Genomic DNA, 18,769 nt, shown 5'->3' with positions numbered 1-18,769 from the left:
ATAATAACCTTCCAAAGAAATATGATTGTATGAGGATCCACATGAAGTGAATAATTGCCATTTAATCAAGTTTAAAAAAAATAACATCCATTACTGAAATAATCAATGTAAAAGGCATACATGACTTATATGATTTTTACTATAGTAACCCGCTGTGGGCTACTTGGATTAACATGTGGTAGCCCATTCTGAGTTTTGTAGGTTACCTTTTAAAGTCTCTTTTAATGCTACATTGGTCCCCTTGGGTGGAATACTGAAAACCATAATTTCACCAGCTTCACTGCCTGGAATGGGAAGGAAAAAAAAAGTTTAGACATAGTATGGAACAATAATGTAATATTTAACCTATTCACTTTGTGCAGTTCATAATTTTAAAAAACACTAATAATAAATTGATGAAGAGTTTCTATTAACTGATTTCCAGCAGATGGGGGGACTGTGTGGTTTTTATTAGTATACTGGTGTAAAGTGTCATGGATCCCACTGGTGCATGTATCACAATACATTGGCAATGAATTAGTTTTTGCAGTTTTTTGAGGGGAAATTGTCCTCAAATTATCATGTATATTCATAAAAATTAATAGCATCATTACATTCATAACAATTCATAATGCATGTGTATATTTCAACATTATCAAACAAGGAACTTTGTTAGGTAATGCTCATGTTTTTGGTGTTAGTTTAGCAAATGTATCAATTTTTCAACTCTTAAAGTCTTTATAAAGTACATTATCTCTATTTTTATTCAATTAGTATTGATCAATAAAATGCCATTCTAAAAAGACCTTCATATTGGAAAAATGGTGCAAGTGTAAATGCTATAAAATAAATTTTTTAGTTATAAATTCTGTTCATTGTATGATTTTGTAACAGCTTTCTAATATTGTAAAACTACATAAAAGAATAAAAAGGATAAGTTTTTATAACTCTGTACAGTTTCTTTTTTCTTTCTTTGTTATGGTAATACAGGAAAACCTGTCCTGAGATACTGCCACTTTTGCCAACAAAAATGGTCTCTCAAGATCGGCTGTCTAACGGTTTATACAAAAAGACGGGTTTCCAAGGTCAAATTTCAACACTGTTTGAAATGTGTGATATAACATTATAAAAAGCAACAAACAACACAATCCTTTAACAACTGCCATCAAATCTGGGAAAGGATTCTCACTTTCTGTTTTAATAGACAAAGACCTCATTCACCCCCAGGCAATACAGATTAAGTCCAAAGACAAATAGTTTAGGCAACTATATATATATATATATATATATATATATATATATATATATATATATATATATATCAGAGATCTCGGAAACGCTTAGTTATGTGTATTTGGACGTCAATTTTTGATCTGGGACGCAGAAAATCACTGAGGCAGGAGTCCTCCGTATCAATGTAATAGGTGTGCTGCAAAATTCAAAGACTTGCCAGTCCTGCTTCAGCCACCTGCTTTGTGGGAAAATGTGTTGATCAGTTAGCTGTGCTGATATTTACAATGACAGAATTCAGTGACTGAAAGACCCCTTGATGTACATACATGTTGCCAGTATAAGAGTACATCAAAAAGAACATGATGCAATTGCTGGGTGGCCAGTTCAAAGGCTCTGACTGGCAGCTGGGTGGAAAAATGTACTGATATTTACAGTGATTGAATTCAGAGTCAGAAAGACCCAGAGATGTACATGTGGTCATCTATAAAAGTACATTAAATAAACAACTTTAGCTTTCATTATTGTGTTCATTTTCGTATGTATCGGAATTAGCAGTACACGAGAATCAAGACATGTTGAGACTTAGACAAAATGCCATTCGTAAATTTGGATAAGTATTTTGGGGTTAAACGGCAAACTTATGAAGATTGTAACGGGATTCAGAAGAGTGCTAAAGCTGCTAGAATTGATAGTCTGGATAGGACAGTAGCTAAGTGTAAGAAAGTGTGTGATGCCTAGCTTAGTGTTTGGAATAACTCCTTACTTGGATTGACAAAATTGATATTTAAGAGATATATTGACTGACCATACTTTTTTTAAAAATACACCTCGCCTTAGCCTGGTTAGTTCTAGTGTTGTAGCGAAATGTATTCATCAAGGCATCAGTAGCTAGGCCAAGTTTTGATATCAATTACGTTGACAAACAAACTCCTGCCCATTCACAAGCATATGTTTTGATAGCAGATTGACCATTAACCCTTTTCCGAGTAAGGTAGCAACTATCAATTTCCTGCATGCTATCCTTTGATGAAACACATACAAACATGTTTTTTAAGATCAGAATCGGTGATCTGGATATATATTAACTGCCTCTTATACACTATTTCGTCATAAAATTAGTTTGAAACTGTAAGTGAACCAGTAGGCCTAACAGGAAATAATGGCGGACTTCGCTAAGTCTGGGATGTACCAGTTTATTAGATTGTCTGTTTTCATACATCATCAGGCAAATATTTTCAGAAAAATATACAAATCATTGAAAGCAAACCCAAGGTATCATTTTATTAAAGATTTAACTTTAAAATAATTATGTAGGTCAGAAACGTAGAGGACAATGCTATGTTGTGGAATTCGCGAGATGCGCTTTAAGGTCTAAGCTGTTTTCCGACTTGATACCTATTTGCGAAAATACGGGAAAAAAACAGCAAATCAGATACTATTTAACCATTGCCTAAAATTACTACAAGGATGTAGACAAATAAATAAACCATAAATTTGCAATCCTGTCAATGGACTGTTTGTTGTAATGAAGCTATATTAAAGTGAGTGATTACATTATGAAAACCTCTCCATCTAAAAATAGATGCACTCACGTCTGTGTTGATTCTGTAGGAAAGAAGGGACAGCAACTTTTGATGGTGGGACTCCTATTTTTACCAAACTGGGAGTCCAGTACTCCTTGTTTTAAAATCCTAGCGAGATCTCTGTATATAATTTTTCTTAAAGTGAATTACTTACCTATACATATTAAGTTTTCACCAACTCCAGCAATGCCGCGCCCAAAATTGCACTGGTCTGAAATAAATAATTTACTGCATAAAAATCAAATGACTAGCATTTCTTTCCACTTGGAAAGATGCATTTAAATCAACATTTAAAAGAATCATAACTATGTACACTTTTCAACAGAAAGAAATTGTCTCCCTCACTCATATTACAATAAATGTTAATAGTTAACGGAAGGTGAATTTAAGGTCTAAAACTCCATGATGTAAAGGCAGTAACATTTACTCTTGAAGACAAAACAAATAGTTAATACAATATTTCTTATTGTTTGTTTTCTTACATTATGATTCCAAAACTTATGGTTTAATTGGAATTCCAGGTTATTCAAAACTCTCTGCACAGTAATTAGAACTTAACTATAGCTTTTAGATGCATATATCTTGGAAAAATAAAACAGTCTATGGGGGCATTATTAGTCTCTGTTTACAAAAAATACTGCTAAGATTTGCATTTGGCTGTACCAGAAATAAAACCTGCTTAGCCTGAAGACGGGTATGATGATCAACAAGCAACCTGTTTCAAAAACATTTCAATTTTGTAATTAATATGATTTATCATATTGTTACACACATACACAAGGACACAGACAAAAACTATGTATGTTTTGTTCAAAGTGTGTACAAAGAACAAGTTTGATACAGCATAGGAATGTGTAGAGGCCGTCAGGCTAAGATGTATGTTCCTACATCATTTCAAACAAACTCTTTCATCCAACTCGGAACAAAGCACTTATATAGGTTAGTATTTATCTCCATTTTATCCACGTGTTCTTTTCCATTCTTTAATCTATACTTTAAAAAAAAAGAATTGGACATTCTGTGTTTTATGAAAGATATTGTACAACCCTCTAAAAATCCCCATGTGTAATGTGTAACCAGGGCCAGGCCTTGATATATACTGTCCAGATATATCATTGGTCTATCTGCATTGCTGATATGGTGATTTATTCTTTAGCTTAGAATTTTTTTAAAATTGTGTATGGGACATATAAATGGATTTTAACTGCAGTTAAAAATAAGTGATTTTTTTCATTACTTCTCAGATGAAACAGTTAGTGACCCTAGTTATTGAATACACTCACTCTACTTCAAAAAATGTTTCAGGGAAAATGTCATAAAATAACAGTAACCTGATAAGCATTCAATTTTATACAGAAAGTTCATTAATTTACAGTACTTTCAAACTCTCTTTTTTATGTTTTCATTTAAAATAAGAAATTTTTGATGCACTAAACTTAAAGGTGATCACTTAAGCATACATTTTTTAAGAAAATGAAGATTCAGCCTCTTTGTAACATGTGGACTAGATATTTAATATAAATTTGGATATTATTAAACAAGAAAATTCTAAACAATAGTGTTTTGTTTTATTCTCTTTATTCTCTTTATTTTCTACTTGAACAGTCACAAGAAATTAAGATGTAAAGAAGCATGTGCATCCCTGCTTGTGCCCCAGTGATGAAAAACTCCCCAAAAATTGTAACAAGATGTAATTCTTCTAAATTTGCATCAGTCAAAACAGCTTCTGCACTTATGATATGTCAACCTTTATTTTGAAATTGTTTGTCAGTTTTATCCTTAGATTAACCAAACAAATTTCAAATCCTGAGTAATATTAATGGACCAATTGAAAGCTGCACCTCTTAAAATTACTCCCCCCCCAAAATAATTTAAAAATAAATTCTGCAGACCATTACTTTTGAAACTCTAAAACTGAAATGGTTCCTGGGTGATTTTGGTATTTTAGATGATTTACAATGAGGAATGTCTCTTCTCTGTGCCATCATTGCTGCAGACAGCAACAAGATCAATGGGTGCATGGTTCCAAAAATTTTATTCTTCAGATTCTTAGACCATTTTGTTTAAGGTCGTTGTGCCCCAAAATTTATCACTTTTTGGCAATTAGCACAATTAGATCATATTCTGTAGCTATAGTTACTGTCTCTTTATTATCTGTCTATACCTGTGTTGTAGTTATTAAGAATTTCTGGTTCATGGTACAAACCATCTGGTTTCATTAATTGACTAGATAGTCACCAATTTAAGTGTCTAATAAAACAGGAGTCATGTTTTCTCCAAATGTGCAGACATTTATAACCATGCCTCAAATCTTGATATGGCTGTGTCTTTCTAACTTTGTATTACTTTTTTACACTTTCAATATCAGCTGCAAATTATTTGGTTTCTCTATCTCTTTGTGTTTTGTGTCACTTTGCACACCAACTTCATCTGAGAACTCATTGTTCAAATACTGCTGTGAATCTCAACTAACTCTAATTTCTCAGTGGTTGATACAGTTAAATCCCGATAAACTGCTCACTGCTAATACAGTATGCTCCCATTATCTCCAGTGGCAAAAGTGGTCATTTTCACCCAATATTACTGCATTTCTAAAAATTACAAAGTTAACATATTTTGACATTTTGGAATTCAGTGGTCCCCCTCTTATACAGCCACCCTTTTTATACCAGTAAAGTGGCCATATAAGATGGGTGGCCTTTCCAGAGGGGGACTACATTTTTTATGAGAAGTATATGTAATGTACATAGTAAGAAAGCTACATACTGTACTTCAACGCGTTTAACATCTTATTTAATATCTTCATTTAAAAGTAACATTAATTATTAAAAGGTTCTTCTTGTTATAATAATAGACCTATTTCAACTGAAAATACATTAATAGTTCTTATTCTTGGTGTAAGTGTGATATGTGAGCAGGTATTGTTGTCATGCACATTGCAAAACCATTGAAAAACGTCATTTAAATCTTGGTACATACATAATTCTCTTTCCATTTGCTCCATTTTCCCACTGCTGCTTAATAACCTCCTTATTGGTTACCAATGTTGTTTATTTGAGTCCTTTCAACATAAAACTGTTTATTCAAGTCTTTTCTACATAAAAGTCTGCGGCAAGTCCCCCCCTCCCCACCTCACTCGATGTTGTCGAGTAGAATAACCTACTTTCGTCTAAAATAATATTTCTCCATTTACGTGATGGCATGTTAATGTTTGGTAATGTTCTATTCAGATGTTGCTACTGTATGCGATTTAATTATGTAGATGAAACTTTTGTCAAGTGGACGAAATTCCTTCTTGAAAGGAAGCGATAAATGTGTTGTCGTGTGATTTTTCAGTCTTTGTCTGGTACCCTGATTTGTTCATGGTTAATTTCTGTGTGTGTGTGTTAATGTACAAAATCTATATTTAGCTTATGACGACCCTGTTATGATCTTGACAATTACTTCCGTTTGTAGGCCTAATCATCAAAGAGAAGAACTCGACAGATGTGTGAAGCCCAAAACTCATTATAACATTGATGAGCCCATTTCCTGTAAATGTCAGCTTTTATAGCCAGTATAATATTAATCTTAGTGTTGCATATACTTTAGTCAAAACTTCTTTCAGGAACGGAAACTTATCATTGGGAGACATGTATCAATGATAGAGATAATCTGATTACTTACTGTAAGTCACAAAATGAATTAATTATTGGTTCTGGATAGGTTTGAAAAGAAGTGGCCGCTTGTGAGGGGAGTATTTTCCATTTTTGTACTAATATGCTAGCCGCTGGTTGCATTTGAAGGGTGACCATCCTTGAGGGGTACTTTTGAGTACAAACTCATCAGTGCCAAGGCATTCTAGCCGTAAGAAGTGGGTGGCCGCTGGTTGGGGGGGGGGAGGCGTTCAAGAGGGGTCTACTGTAGTTGAACATGTATAGCAATAAATCATTGCCGATATTTAATAAGTTGACTATTACTAAATTTATCAGGTTGTAAAAATAGTTCCAGGCTGGGTATGCAATATAGAAATGTTAGGTGTGTGATAAACACACAATGTTGTTAAAAAGTAATTTTTGTAATATTATAAAACTTAATACATGCAAGTCGATGAACTCAAAATATTTGCACTGATAGGATTTTTTTCTCACTAGACCTTTTTTTTTAACAAACATTTTTCATACCGTGGTATGACTGTTCAGGTTTGATGCTAAAATGCATATAATGGTTTTTCAGACAACCGAGGAGCAAGTGCCAAGTAAGGGATCACTAATTGCTCATGTAACAGTGTTCCTTGTACCACTCACACTTTAGTACCATTAAAATGTTTGTCTCAGACAATAACCCTCCATAACACTTGATCTGATAGGTTATTAAAAATAAGTGGACAACAAACTCCAAATGTCAGCAGAACAATCATCGTTAACAAAGTTCAATCTACTTATTATAAATAGTCTTTATTTTAATCAGATTGGAAATAAGAATAATTACATGGATTTATCTATCAGAACTGTCAACATTATATATATATATAAAACATGTATATATAAATGGACATTATTTAATAAGTTTCAGAAATTTAATTTTAAATCATTACCCAAGTAAGATTCTTTTTACCACATAGTTTTTATTTTAATGGAAATAGTTTAGTGAGAAACAACAAATAATTTTGTTCATTCTGACTCAAACATTGCACCTTTATTTGCATTAAAAAAATAACCAGCCCAGCACAGTTCTGTAACAATTAACATTTCAAAGTAGATTTTATTTACAAATTATAATACAAATTGCAATTGTCTTTCCAAATAAATACAGACAAAATCATCTTTCAACAAAGAATGTCCAATGAAAATTCCATGTGATGTCACAGTTTGACTTGTATTATGGTAGACAACCAATGTTCATATATAAAGTGCATCATTTTCGCCATAAATTATTTCCAGTTGTTGGGATGTTCACAAGAAAGAATTATTACTTGATGCAGAAATTCCAGATTTACTTTACCAGATATTAGCATGATTTGATTTGGAACAGTAGACTTCAGTATACATATTCTAGTTGTATTTACTCGCAATTGCATTGTATATTGTACCGCATAAATAAGCTGTGCTGGAATAAATTTCTGTCAGTTGGGAGACCAATTTATGTCCAAAATCTTCTGTGAAGAGAGACAAGTTTATTTACTCTTTATCTTCACTAGCTACAGTTCCATTAAGTTAGCCTATCTACACCTTGGTGGATGGATCAGATATTTCAGATCTTTGCACAAATGACATCTATTGGATTTCACACATTGCCTCAAATAGCGTGTAATACCAACTAATCAATAGCATGTAACAGTAGTGCATAATACATTCTCCAAAAAAGCCAGAGGCCATTGACTTTAAAAGAGTACTTTGCAAGTTTAAATCAAAAGTCTGACTACTATTACATTTATACTGCCCACCCCTCTCCCCATGCCTGTTATCAACTAACCGACTCCCTTACTTAGTTTTAATTGTTGTTCATCCTTTTGTTTGGGGTTTAACACCATTGCTAGCACATGATCGGCTATACAAGGCTTAACAAGCTCTTTCAGGATAAACTGGCCTTATTCAAACAGATGTGATCTTTTCACCCCAGTTAACAGAGAGAATACTGTGCATGTATTTCATCGGCTTATTTGGTCGAATCAGAATCACATAAATTGAAATTTTAGCTTGTTGTCATATCAAAACTATGAAACTGCATACACTTTATGTGAAGTGTATTGACTATGTGATAAAACAGTACATGAATCTGTCTAACAGAACTATCAACAGTCTGCCTCATTTTGATACCAGCCACTGAAATTCACCATCTGCAGTTTTCCAAATTGCCTCTCGGCATATTGCCCGGCTTAACATTCACTGATAAAGAACATTCACGTTCATTTCTTTAACTGTTTAATTTTACACAGTCAACATATTTTGTAATGAGCATCATATGTAGACTTCAACATGGTAATATGATTTTGTCATGGACGGAAAAACATGGCTGTATACATAACAACTGTGCAACATCTGTATCCTAGGAATGATTAATAAATGCCATGAGCACACGACATTGTGCACAGCTCTACCTTAATTATCCTCTTTCATGAAAGAATGTGAAAATGGTTTGAAAAAGAAGCAGTTTGGATAATCTGGTATATATGTATTGGATATATTTAACGAAAATGATGTTGATTCAAATGACCTATGAAATATAGATAACTGAGGTTTAAATAACAGAAGTTATTATATGCTCATTTTTTTCTCTGTTAACTTTACATTGTCCGAATCATGCAATATTTTATGATATTGCACACCTTCATATTGCACTCATGTGCAGGACACGTGTGCCCAAAGGTGTATTAGGAACTACTTTGTAAACAAATTGTGTACACTCGTGTAGCAGACACTTTACGTTTTGGTTGACTGCATTCATTTCTGAATGAACTAAAGCAGATGGTTCATGGACTGCCACATACAAGATGCTCTGCTACATTTTGCATTAACTTTTTTGATACAATGTTTCGGATTTTGGTGATAGACGCCAGATTTCATAAAACTGGTGGGTACCTACAAATAACATGCAAGTTACAAGGTATAAACTGTCTCCTTTAGCTGGTAATAAGAATGGCAAAATATATACTTACAGTTTTACATGCTGAATTTCCTCAAAATGTTCTTTCTTAGTTCTGCAAAACTGAATTACATGAGCCATATCATGGGTTCTCAAGATTGATTACGTGTTTCAAAACTGTACTGTAATTTTGACTATATTCCAAGTGCAATTACATCCTCCTTACTGCACTCAAAATGAAATAAACATTATATTCCAAAGCATCTTTTTGATTATTTAAATTGAATAACTTCATATTTTTCCCACATTATGATTTCAAACAAACAATGGCAGAAGAAACAAAACATGTGCGGATGTCAACATGTTGCTCCATCGCCGCAGAAATCCAATGTACTTCATGTAGAATTTGCAAATAAATCCATTCCATAATCACAAAATTTCGTAGAAACGAAAAAAATACCAAAATCTATTGACTCCAGATCAAATGGAAAAGTTGTTGCAATGCACATTCATTCACAATATGACTCCAAATTTCAATTTAAAGTAGACCAAAGCGCCATTTTCTTTCAGGAAAAAGTATGTCTAGTGCGCAACTAAGTTCAAATTTATCTGGACAGAGTTAAGTTTGCATGAATAATGTTGTTTTTGTGTAATGATGAATCTGCGCTTGTGTATTTAGTTTGGAATACGGCATAAATTCAGTTACTTTGTTTCGTGTAGTATTTTTATGTTTACATAATTAAGCCTTAGGTAGAATAAGAAAATGAGCATATAATAAAAAGGTTACTGAATTTGTATGGGAAAATATGAACTCGTTTTGTTGGATGGTTATACTGCACTCCCAAGGTCGTGCAGTATTTCCATCTGATAAACTCGTTCATATTTTCCCATATGAATGCAGTAACCTATAACTATTAATAACTTTTGCTTTCAACATATCATTAGCTGCTAGTATCAAACTAATGTGTCACTAATGTTATGCATTTTTACAGTATCAACCTGATATAATATGAGATATAAACTATTTCAGGACAAAGGAAAAATTTACTGTTAATTCATTTATATGAAGGGAAAATCTCTATTCAACTATACCTTCTTAAACAAAACATTTTTTCAATCAAAGAGACAATTTGTTACTTTTCTTCATGCTTTTTATTACCTGCATTTTCTGCATTATCTCTCAGGGCATGCCAGTAGACCATAGCTGACCCATCATACTCAAATATCTGTAACATGAAAAAGCAGGGATAGATATACATGTATACCCTGTACATTTTGTTCAGACAGTTTTGAGAACAATCAACCTGAAAGTCTCACAGTTTGGGGATATTCAGTTCCAATGGTTTTGGAAATGTATCTCAAAGATTATAGAACACAGGCTGTTGATAATACTATAGAATCTGACTGAACCTCTTGTTACTGGTCAAAGTCCACCAATATAAAAAACTTTTCAACTAAACTGTAAACAAAAAAAGTAAGCATCATTTGTAACAGTGAAACTCTACTATTTGAAATCCACTTTTTAAAACAAATTAAAATATACGATCATATATAAATCTTTTCATGTCTGTTTTGACACCAGAATAATTAACACAAAAAGACATAATAATTAACTGAAACATGACTAGTATACTAAGTTACATGAAAAGCCAACATAGCCAACATGAAGCAATTCTTTGCAAAGAATTTTGTTTAGAATTTCCATAATTACCAGGCCAACAAAAACTGACTACCTGAATCCCTTTTACTGAAGTAATGACTAGAACTACTCTTGTAGGCAGTGGCACCCATTTAGCCTGAAACAAAAGATGAATGGTCAAAATATCAAATGTGCATAAATAAATTCAAATAAACGAAACTGTTATCAAACTTTTGTAGCAATAGGGCATCCTACTTGAAAATTTTAGTAGTCATTTGAATTTTTTTATTGCCAAGATGTAATAATTTTGTTGCCATAGAATTAAATCCAAATAATGGATAAATGATGAGAAAAGTTAATTTTTTTTATCTAAGTTAAATATGGAGTGATTATAAAAAATGCATAAGGTTACTTTTATTTCTATGGTACATCAATGTACAGGACAGAACTGATAACATTAATTATCTGCTTCAACCTCAAACGAACCATTCAAATTCACTATTTCACATATTCTAAACATCTTTATCAAGGATATTTCAACCATTTTTCTAAATGAGGCCAGAGGTGCATGAAAAAGGGTGTTTTCAGGCATAATAATGTTATAATGGAAAATCCAATTATCTGTAGACACTGTGATTTTTTTAAATTCATAAAATTTTACAAATAAAATATTTATGACCATTTTAAATAAGAAAAATAACCAAGGTTACTTTTGAGTCTTTGGTCTTATAGATTCCTTGCTACATTTATGTTAGAAATTTCTCTCCCAGCATCAGTATAGCAAAGGGCCAAAGTTCTGACTGCAGTAACTGATTTAACAGAAATCATTCCACTGGCCAGCTGGGCAATTCATATGGAAATCAACTGGCCTTAAAGAAAATCAACAGACCCACTCAGTTAATTAAAACTAAATACCCAAGATTTATGTACATTTAAATATTATTGCATTTTTGGTGTCCCATTACATACAGACATAAAAAAAATGTCTAGACTAAATAGACAAGATAGCCATACTGCACACAGCTGTGACCAGCTCTTGTTAAATTACAACATCAAGGTAACCGCACCGGTGGCCTAGTGGTTAAAGCTTCCACCTCGGATGCAGGAGGTCGTGGGTTAGATCCCCAGCCATGTCATATCAAAGACTTACAAAAATGGTACTAACAGCAGCCTCGCTTGGCGCTCAGCATTAAGAGGTTAGTGTTAGGACTGGTCAGCCTGGTGTCAGTATAGTGTGACTGGGTGGGACATCATGCTACATGTCTGTGGCATGATGCCCCAGTGCTAGACATCACTATAAACTGCCACACTGCAGACATCATAGCGATATGACCGAAACATTGTTAAACTATGTTAAAAGGTCCAAATCACACACAAATACTACATCAAGAAACTGTTATGAACTACTAAGTTTGTATTTATGTATTATTTTGCATGTATATATTTTCAGATTTTTCTGAAATAAAACAAAAGTAAATAAAAAAACTTCAATAATTCACGGGGCACCGAGTTTACCAGGCTATAGGTAACATAATATAGTGTACAGACTGGTACTTACACAGTGCAAATGGTATATCCTTGTTTATTCCCAAAAATAATAGATGCAGATTTTTGCTATATTCATCAACCCCCAAAATATAAATATCTGCGTCGATGTCTTATATTGTAGGATTATGTGTCCTGGAGAAACGTATCACAGGGTTATAAAAAAAAATGTGCATCACATTACCTTGGCCAGAACCCAGATCTCTCAAGCTAGTCGGGTGCTATATTACCTTGGCTATCCGAACCGACACCTAAAGCTGGTGCTTGTGCACATGATAAAAAAAATTATTTTGGGGGGGGGGGGGGTAGCAAACGGCTATTGTATGCCAGGTGCATCAGAATCCTGGCAATGCTGCACTGTTCAAATGATATATCGAGCTTACTAACTGTAAGCTGCATGCCAACTGTGTTTGGAATGCAAGATGTCGAATGAGTTCTACCTGAATAATCATGATGGTGCCTTGTTGTGTGGCTGACGGTTCCTTGCACATGACCTGTTTATGTGTCACTTGTGAGCCGTCTGGAGTAGAAGAAACAATATTAACGAGATATCGGTGTACTGCTGCATAGTTCAACGAACCCTTTTCCAGATTTATGTAACAAGTTAAATTGTTAACTAGTAACGAAACGCTGCTTTTGAAAGCAATTGGTTTGTCTCTGCGGTACATTGCTGCTTTCAGACTTTCGTTAATTCACATATACAATGTATGTTGCTCGGTACGCGTAAATTCGGCATGCGCAACGTGCGTTTCCTACCGAACAGTCCTACTAAATACCGCAAAGACGCACAAAGACGGCAAATAGACATTTAAATTAACATTAGCGAAAAATATTTACTGTTAATATAAAATTAATAAAATAAATAAATAAGAATTAGAAATACTTGCTCTGTCACGTGAGATATGTTGTGAAATATAGTCGTAATAGAAGGGGTGTGTATGGAGAGAACTTGAGCAATCAGATTCATTCATATTTTGGAATCGTTCGCATTTCATGTAATCCTGTTTTAAGTCAGCAGACGTGTTTTGTGGTGTACTTAGATATTATTCGATAGGAAAAAAACATTTGTTTGGACTGTTCAGTGGAAATAGAAAGTGTTCATTTTTTGGACTATAATATTATTCTGCAACTAATGTGAATTATTCAAATTAGTATATTTTAGGTTTTGAAATTTATACGAAACTTTTAATTCATTTGGACTTTCATGGAACACTGTCCTCATTATTCTGGACTCAGTTCGTAATCCCGTAACTTCCTCTCACATTTAGTTGTTATGTTGTACAAAGCATGTTAGCTTTGTTTCGTTGTTACTTTGTTTTTTACCACAGAGTCGTAAAGAGGAAAAAGAAGTGCGCAAAGATGGTACAAAGACATTATACAGTTCCAATGCTAGAAAATATTTACTGTTGATACAAAATTTTTATATAGAAATAAATGAGGATTAGAATTGTTTGTTTTGTCTGTGACAAACAGATGTTGAATTTTCTTCAACTTTAATTGTTTAACTTCTGCTCTTTCTCTTTCTTTTGACAATGAAATGTCCTCGTATACATTTTTTAAAAATATTTATTATGATAGGTGTTGGGAAAAGAAATAAACCGGGTAAATACAGGCAATTACAGGGCAAGTACTTACAATATTGAAAAATATTTGCTGTTGAGACAAAATTTTAGATGAATAAATACATAAGAACAATTTGTGAAATATGGTAATGAATAAAGTGCTACTGTAATCCGATTAACATGCCTGACTGAGTATTACAGTCACAAGTAACTGAGCATATAGGCGCTGACTTTAACACAATTAATATAGCGGTAGTATGAGTCAGTATAAAGACAGTTTCCCAAATGTTCATCATGCAATATATAAATTTACTAATGTGTTTAATTTTTTCTTTTATTTCTATTGCATTTGCAATTGTGCTTTTATAAATTCAAGTCAAGTTTACAGTGTATGCTTTTTAAAAATAACTTATTGTATTTAAAAACTATCCATACGCATGCACGAATAATTAGACAATTATTGTTATATATACTAAACCTTCATTCGAGGTAGTGATTACCTTTTGGTTATATTGGGATAAATATTTCGCATTATATTGGCTTAACACGAAGAAACTAATTGTCCGCTGTCGAAAATGGTTTTGACCACCCAAAGACCATTTCAGAAAGGGAAGAAGAAAAAAAAATAAGTATTGCCATATCAAAAAGAAAGTATGACCAAAACATCCAGCAACAGCTCCAGTTTATATATATTTTTTAGCTGTCCCACGTACTTGGAATGTTCTGATGTTGACTTGGATCTTCAAACAATTCTGATGACAGGAGACGGCAAATGTATCTATAATGGTCAATAGCTGTATATTTGTAGAGACGAACATATTGCTCATGAACTAACGATGCGCACGTGCATGTGCATATAAATGGTTATGAATAAAAATTACTACCCAAACAAGATTTTACTGTGTTCGAAAAGTTTTTAGAAACTGGCATCGTCTGGCAAAGTCTGGTGGATTTTCTTGCACTTAAACAATTCCAGCAGCATCTGATATACTGGATACCAAAATAATTTGTTTCATTGATTGGAGTGAATGACATCACAAAAACATATTACTACTGTATTCTTTGTTGGTGAGATTTGATATATTGAATTTCAAATGAAAATATATAGAACCTAATGTAAGCAATTCCATGAATTTATTTCAATAAGTGACAAATCTACAACTATCAACACATAAATTACATAATATTTCTTATATATTTTTAGATAAAACATTTATAATTTATAACATTGGAATCAACAATCAGTATTTACCAGTAATGTCGGTTTCAAACGTTCATGTTCCATTATGTCTGTGTAACTCTGCTGTGTACTCTAACTATAAAATTATTAACACGTAGATTATATTTCTTTTTTTAAAATTTAAATGAAACATACACCAATAAAAGGAATTTTCAGTTAGTAAAGTTGTAAAACTTTCTTGAGCGCTTCTCTTTTCGAAATGCTTAGCACATTTGTAATTAAAAAATGTATGCATCCAAGGAATTTACTGTATCATTATGAAATGAGATAAAATATGTTACAAACAACGATAAGAAGATTCAATTTTTGCTGAAAAAGACATTTCTGAATATTTACAATAATTCGATACAAAAGTGAAAGCAAATAGACATTTAATCAAACGAAAGTATGGACAAACAAATGTATATCTTGTGTAAAATTGAAATCAACACTCTTTATTTTCCACTATTGTCAGCTTAAAATTTATATTTGCCGTATTTGGCATGTCTTTGCCCCGTCTTTGGCCTGTCTTTGCACCGTCTTTGCCTGTATTTGAACGTCTTTGCGGTGTTTAGTATGACCCCTACAGGAAGTCTATTGTGTCATGATGGCGGACTTTTCGACCTGGAATCTATTACAAATAAAAGCTGACTTGGTTAGAGCCCACAGAGAATGTTCTCACAGGCGCTTGATTAACAGTGCGAAATGGTAAAGTTACTTAATTATGAAGAATGTCATTTTGAAAGCAACAGCCACGTATTGTTTGACTAATACAATTTTTTAAACAGAAACTAGCAAACTTCCCTATGTCCGTTTGCACGGTCATATGTCTATGTATTCATTTTATATAGTTTACAGCTTAAAGACACACTTTTCGGTATACTTTTCAGCTACAGTCTTCAAAGACACTATACTAAAACGGAGTCAACTATACGTTTATAAAGAAAAAGTATTAGTGAAAACGAACACAGTAGAGCAAACGGGCGTATTAATTATTGACATGTGCCTGTGTTATCGACATACTTTTAATAATCTTTGTCAGCGACGTTTGTTATGAAATGCACAGTTTTAAAACAAAAAGTCAACTTTATCAAACAGTAGTCCTACAATGTAAGACATATCACATGTTTTTGTTTTAGTGCTATGTCTTACTATCCAAATAACGGCTTTGTATAGCGTGTTCCAGCGGTCTATCTAAACACCCCAAGACACCCCAAGACACACCAGGACACCCCAAGACTCTCCAAGAACACCTCATTATTACATATATTGGCACCAAAGCTCTCAAAAACGTACTAAGAAGCGAGAAAGAAAAAAGCAAACACACATAGCAGACATTGTTGCCATCAGTGTTGAATAGTATTGGTTGATGTCCCTATTTCCAATAACCTAAGGAAACTAACTCTTATGCATCAAATATTTTTAATTTTATAATATTATTAAACAATTTCCTTATTTAATGTCTATGCACCATACTTCTCTCATTTATTTTGTTATAAACTGTTCATATACAAATTTTCATTTTAAGTCGTGCATCAACATTTTTGACAGAGACGTTTAGAATACATGACCAAAGAGTGTTACAAGCTCCACGCGAGTGATTTCCCTTGATTTTAAGTAGCCATGAAGGAAAGTCGCTCAGTAATTCCTTTCGATTTTACATTAATGTCATGCTTGATATATCAGATGTAATTTATCTATACTGTCTGATTATACAGACCGTTTAATGATTGGTACAGTCACATAGACAATTAATTATCAACAATAACTTACAAACCACCAAGCCGTTTAATTCTCTCTATGAATTACTCTGTCTCAACAGTGAATCTAGAGGACATGTCAATAATATCACCCAAATTACATTGATGATTAAAAGAAGAAAAACGATGAAATACACACAACCGGTTTATTTTATAAGTTATTAATGTTTTCGCAAGTATAGTAATAGAATATAAAAGGTAGATTTTCATTGTTTTAAATTTATTTAATATAGCAAGTTTCTATCTGAAATCATAAAAAAAATATGAGCTATCGCATTTACATTTATTTTTACCAAAATAACTTTACAATGTTTCTATAAAGAAAATATAAAATTAACTTTTAGTAAATCAGGCCATTATCAAGACTATCAAACAGCAATGCATATTTATTGTTTATTGAGCTCTCTAGCAAATCGTGCTTTCTTCGCATTATATTTGCAAAACATATTGCTTAAAGAGTTATTGATGAGTAAAACGATTAATATAACGTATCAGAGAGTTGATGGAAACAGTGCAAACGAACATCCGATATGTATTGATCCTGCCCTCCTGTGCACAGACGCTTCTTACAGAACTTACAAGAGCTTTCTGGAGCATATTGCTACAGAACTAAATAGAGTTGTTGAGTCCGTGGAAGTAAGAGTGCCTGAAATGATGGAATTTGGAAGTGATGATGAGAAGAGTATAACCAAGCCAATAGAGCCTGTATTCCCTTCGGTTACACGCTATATGTGTACAAAACATCTGAAGGATAATGTCAGGCACTGCCTTCAACATAAAATACAGGAGGAAATGGGTGAACGTGATATAATAATGACCCAAATATTTGATACCGGTGTCATCACAGACGAAAATACTGCAACAGATTTTGAAAGTCGATCGGAACTTTTGGAAACAATCATTAATGAACAGCATCAGACATTTGCACCATACTTTATAAATAACTTGAAACCAAGACTACATAGATATTTTTTCAAAAAGATAGCTGCAAAAATGCTGAACGCGTGAATTTGACTAATGACAATGCAGAGTCCATCAATAACATTCTACAACTTTCCGTTGACTGGAAACCACAACACGTGCAAGATCTAATACATAAACTTCTTAGCGTGACACAGCTCTATTTCATAGATGATAGAAGCGCTCTTTACGACGGCAGGAATTATCAGTTAACGAAAAAAGAACACATTTGACACATACATGACAGCGTCTGGAGGTGCAAATCCGAAAAGCAAAAAAACAGATTTTCGCAAACGTCCTCAAGGACATTAAACGTATACAGAAATCAAAGTACATGAAATCACAAAATTGAAAATACACCGTAATTAATAAAGCTATTATTATTATATACTACTAATTATAAAATATATATATATAGTGTTTTGGAAAGCTAAATATTAAGAATTTACATGTATCTGTAACCCTAGCATTGATTTATTGTACAGAAGATTTCACTACTAACTTCATGCTCAGTACTTATTAATTTAGAAATAAAATACATTTAAAACTACAGAACATGATATAGTGGCAGGGATGGTCCTGGCTTTTAAAAAGCTGTCGCCAAAAAAATCGCCAACCTCAATATTTTGTCGCCAATTTTCAAAAAGTGTTGCCAAAAAAAGTAGTGTACATTTTTCCAAGTGTTAATTTAGTCTATTAATGTAACAGGAAATGAAAATTACAAA

At 33.0% G+C, this 18,769-nt stretch overlaps 2 protein-coding genes across 2 annotated transcripts in view; one reads left to right on the top strand and one right to left on the bottom strand.

Annotated features, from left to right (window-relative positions):
• Positions 1-13,261, bottom strand: part of LOC149795266 (WD repeat-containing protein 54-like) — a 56,747-nt gene extending 43,486 nt beyond the window's left edge. The window contains exons 1-5 of the mRNA XM_089964997.1: positions 12,984-13,261; positions 11,093-11,155; positions 10,519-10,585; positions 2,950-3,006; positions 207-284 (exon numbers count right to left, since the gene is read on the bottom strand). Of these exons, the coding sequence (XP_089821123.1) occupies positions 207-284; positions 2,950-3,006; positions 10,519-10,585; positions 11,093-11,155; positions 12,984-13,211 (493 nt within the window). The 5' untranslated portion in view covers positions 13,212-13,261. The remainder of the gene's footprint in view (positions 1-206; positions 285-2,949; positions 3,007-10,518; positions 10,586-11,092; positions 11,156-12,983) is intronic.
• A 2,657-nt stretch (positions 13,262-15,918) lies between these two features.
• Positions 15,919-18,769, top strand: part of LOC149795264 (uncharacterized) — a 56,450-nt gene continuing 53,599 nt past the window's right edge. The window contains exon 1 of the mRNA XM_089964996.1: positions 15,919-16,032. Coding sequence (XP_089821122.1) covers positions 15,929-16,032 — 104 coding nt within the window. The 5' untranslated portion in view covers positions 15,919-15,928. The remainder of the gene's footprint in view (positions 16,033-18,769) is intronic.

The sequence above is a fragment of the Sinohyriopsis cumingii genome, chromosome 7 (genome assembly GCF_028554795.1).
Source record: "Sinohyriopsis cumingii isolate HCF-2022 chromosome 7, ASM2855479v2, whole genome shotgun sequence".
In the NCBI taxonomy this organism is placed as follows: domain Eukaryota; kingdom Metazoa; phylum Mollusca; class Bivalvia; order Unionida; family Unionidae; genus Sinohyriopsis; species Sinohyriopsis cumingii.
This window is presented reverse-complemented; position numbering and strand designations above follow the sequence as displayed.